The sequence below is a fragment of the Pterocles gutturalis genome, unplaced genomic scaffold (genome assembly GCF_000699245.1).
Source record: "Pterocles gutturalis isolate BGI_N339 unplaced genomic scaffold, ASM69924v1 scaffold19259, whole genome shotgun sequence".
NCBI lineage: Eukaryota > Metazoa > Chordata > Aves > Pterocliformes > Pteroclidae > Pterocles > Pterocles gutturalis.
In genome coordinates, this window is record NW_010128637.1 from 28027 (window position 1) to 31229 (window position 3203).

The 3203-nt window shown below is 45.3% G+C and overlaps 1 protein-coding gene across 1 annotated transcript in view; it reads left to right on the forward strand.

Moving 5' to 3' along the window:
• LOC104466324 (contactin-4-like) overlaps nt 1-2332 on the forward strand; it is a gene marked incomplete at both ends in the record, with an annotated part of 12806 nt that extends 10474 nt beyond the window's left edge. The window contains 3 exons of the mRNA XM_010079705.1: nt 1-15; nt 519-631; nt 2164-2332. The exon at nt 1-15 is cut by the window's left edge and continues 193 nt beyond it. Of these exons, the coding sequence (XP_010078007.1) occupies nt 1-15; nt 519-631; nt 2164-2332 (297 nt within the window). The remainder of the gene's footprint in view (nt 16-518; nt 632-2163) is intronic.
• Nucleotides 2333-3203: the final 871 nt, after the last annotated feature.

The window sequence follows — 3203 nt, forward strand, 5'->3', positions numbered from 1 at the left end:
CAACCAAAAAGCCACGTGAGTGTGTGAGGATGGGGGCCTCCAGCCTGGGAGGGGTTCTGCCAGCGCTCCCCTCGCTTGTTCTCAAGTTTTCTCGAGTCTGAAGGAGCTGTCAGCCTTTTCTTTGCTGGGTTTTTGCGCAGAAGACTTATCAGCCTGTTTTTTTGGTTTTTTTTTTTTTTTCTGTAAGGCTCTTTGCCATGTTAAGTAAGCAGAGCATGCAAAACTGAGATCACAGCTAGGCAGGAAAATTAAATATTTATCTCATCATTCAAAGAGGGTTTTTTTCCTCTGGTCTCAGGCGTGTTGAGCAACTGATTGAATCTTTTTTTTTTTCATTGAGAGCACTGTGTTGTGTCACACCTCCTGTGACCTTGAGGACACAGATCCGTGAAACAGCTCATTCCTTCCAGAGCAATGGGACTCTGGGCATGGTGGTAGAAGCCTCCTTGGTACTGGGAGGGATCCAGCTGGGAAATGGTGCTCCTTAGTAAGACAGTGCTGTGTATATTTTGCTACAGCACCGAGTCAGCCCCCCGGGAACATCATATGGAATTCGTCTGACTCCAAGATCATACTGAACTGGGACCAAGTGAAAGCACTGGATAACGAATCGGAAGTGAGAGGCTACAAAGTGAGTATTTTGTTAGCACAGGCAGCTGCAAAAGACTGCCCTGTACCACCTTACTCACCTCCCCAGTCCTGCGGTCCTTCCTCACTCAGCTTTGGTGTCAGTGATTCTGGTATGGAGCTATACAGAACATCTCCATGAAACCAGTGCCAAGTTGAGGTTTATAGTAAGACCAGACAAGGTGTTTTGCATGGTACTTGCATGGTTTTCCTGGTTAAAACTGGAGAATTCCTCCAAAAACAGAGGCTGTACCTGTGCAGAGTGAGCACGTTCTGCCAGCTGTGCGCTCTCGCCCCAGTGATGCTCATCCCTGCGAGCATCCCCGTGGGTCTCAGCCTGCGGACCATCACCTGTGCCTTCCCTCAGAAGCTCCCACCTGCAGGACTGCTCTCCTGCATTGGGTGGAAACCTTCCAGAGGCTGGAGCTGACTCCTTAATTGCAGATAAATAAAATGTTTTTTTAATAGCTCCCATTTTCTTCGGTAAGCAAAGCCAAAAGGAAAAGAGAGTCCTCATTAGTGGCAGTTTTAATAGGGTATAATTTAACTAGAGAGAAATCTTGGGAAGAATTCCGCTCTCTCACCTTACACAAGGGTTTAATTTGGCCCAAAGAAGATATCGGTGTGCAATTGCCAGCCATCGCCTTGAGGGTTGAGTTGCGCAAATGTTTTCCACCAGAGCTTGAAACGCTGAAGACCCTGGACATGCTTTATATTTTGTTCACAATCTGCAATGCCAGTGGCATCGGCTTTATGAGCCTGTGCCAGCTCGCCTGAATTTCTGCAGTAATTTTGAAGTATCTTTGGTGCAGTGTATCGGATTATCAAAAATTAGTAATTCCTCAGGGTTTTTAGTCAAAACCTCAGATGAACCTCAGCAGTTTGGACCAAATTTTCACTACATATTTTAGGTTTGAAATGCAAATTAACAAGTCAATTGAAAGAGGGTGAGAGTCATCACCCTGAAAAAGCAAACTCCTTCTACTGGTTTTCTAAAAAGTCCTCTTTTAACTTACTGTTAGGATAGCAGAGCCAGATTGCTTTCTTTCTTGAATCATAGCAAAACATTTCCCATTTTTCTTTCTTTTTTCCTGGAAATCTTTTATTTTATGTCATGATTTATGATAAAAATTAGTAGAATTCCCAGATCGTAGTAAGAAGCAATTCAGAAAAGCCATTTATTCTGGGAAGCAGTTTGTGGCACTGCATCAAATACCCCAACTCAGTTTCCTGAGGAAAAGTAATAAGAAGTTTTGGCCTCTCTGCATAAGTCTTGGAGTTTATTTTAGCTTGGTCAAGCTAAAGATTTTGCCGAGGGGTGCTGCCAGGTACCAGTGCCTTGTTGTGTGCTGTGCATCGGCATTGCCCTGCTCCTAGTGTCACCTCCCCACACTGGCACTGTCACCACTGTGATGGTGTGGGTCCCCACTGAAACCGAAACAGCCCCCCATGACCAGAGCAAATGTCTGAGCATCAGAGGACACCCTTAGGAAAATCTCTGCCCTTTCTGCCTCCTTTTCTCTCTCTTCTTTGCAGGTTTTGTACAGGTGGAATAGGCAGAGCAGCACGTCTGTAATAGAAACGAATAAAACCTCCGTGGAGCTCTCCCTGCCCTTTGACGAGGACTACATCATAGAAATAAAGCCGTTCAGCGACGGGGGCGACGGCAGCAGCAGTGAACAAATCCGAATTCCAAAGATATCAAGTAAGGACGGGAGGAACCGGGGTCTGTGCCTGCTCCTGCCAGTGTCCCCAGCCCTGCTTCTGCTCACCCACTGGTGGGGCAGAACTGCGTCACCCCGGTCACCGTTTGGGTCTAGAAACAGGGATGAACCAGAGCCTTGGGCAGGGACAGGCTGTAGGTCTGGCCATTTCCCAGGCAGGGAGCTGAAACCCAGACTTGCCAGGACCAGTAGTCATTCCAGCCCACGTTTCTGAGTCAAGATTAAACCATAAGAAACACCATCATAAGTAGTTATATTTGTAGTTAAAATTTCTAGACATTTTCCACTCTCTTACTTCCATACTCATATATATGTTGAATATATTGTTTCACTGCAATTCACTATAACAAAATACAAAATGTGGTGTTCAGAGGCTTTGAAATTTATATGGCTACTGTATAGCCATATTCCATTGTGTGCTGGATGCATAAATATTTATTTAGGGAAATAAGGTTATGTAGAAGAACAAACAGAAAAGAGAGTATTTTATTACACAACGTTGCTTTTGCAAAATCTCCATGTCCCATCTGCCATTAATAATGCCGCCGTTTATAAGCTGCATTAAATCAGGAGCCTCTGCAGTGCAGGACTATGGCATTAAAATTACAGCGATGTAAAAAACCCTGGGTGAGATCAGAATTATCTCCACCATGGTTGTACGCTGGGGCTATGTAAACCACGCAGAAGAATTTAATCAACAGACACAGGAGAGCAAAGGAGGGCAGGAATACATGCCGGTTCCTATTTGGCTCATGGCAGTGGCCCATGGAGCAGGTACACAGCTCCGCCAGGACATGGATTGTGCCAGGCTGGTGCCATCAGTAACAGCTTGAATATAGTACAAGTGTAAAA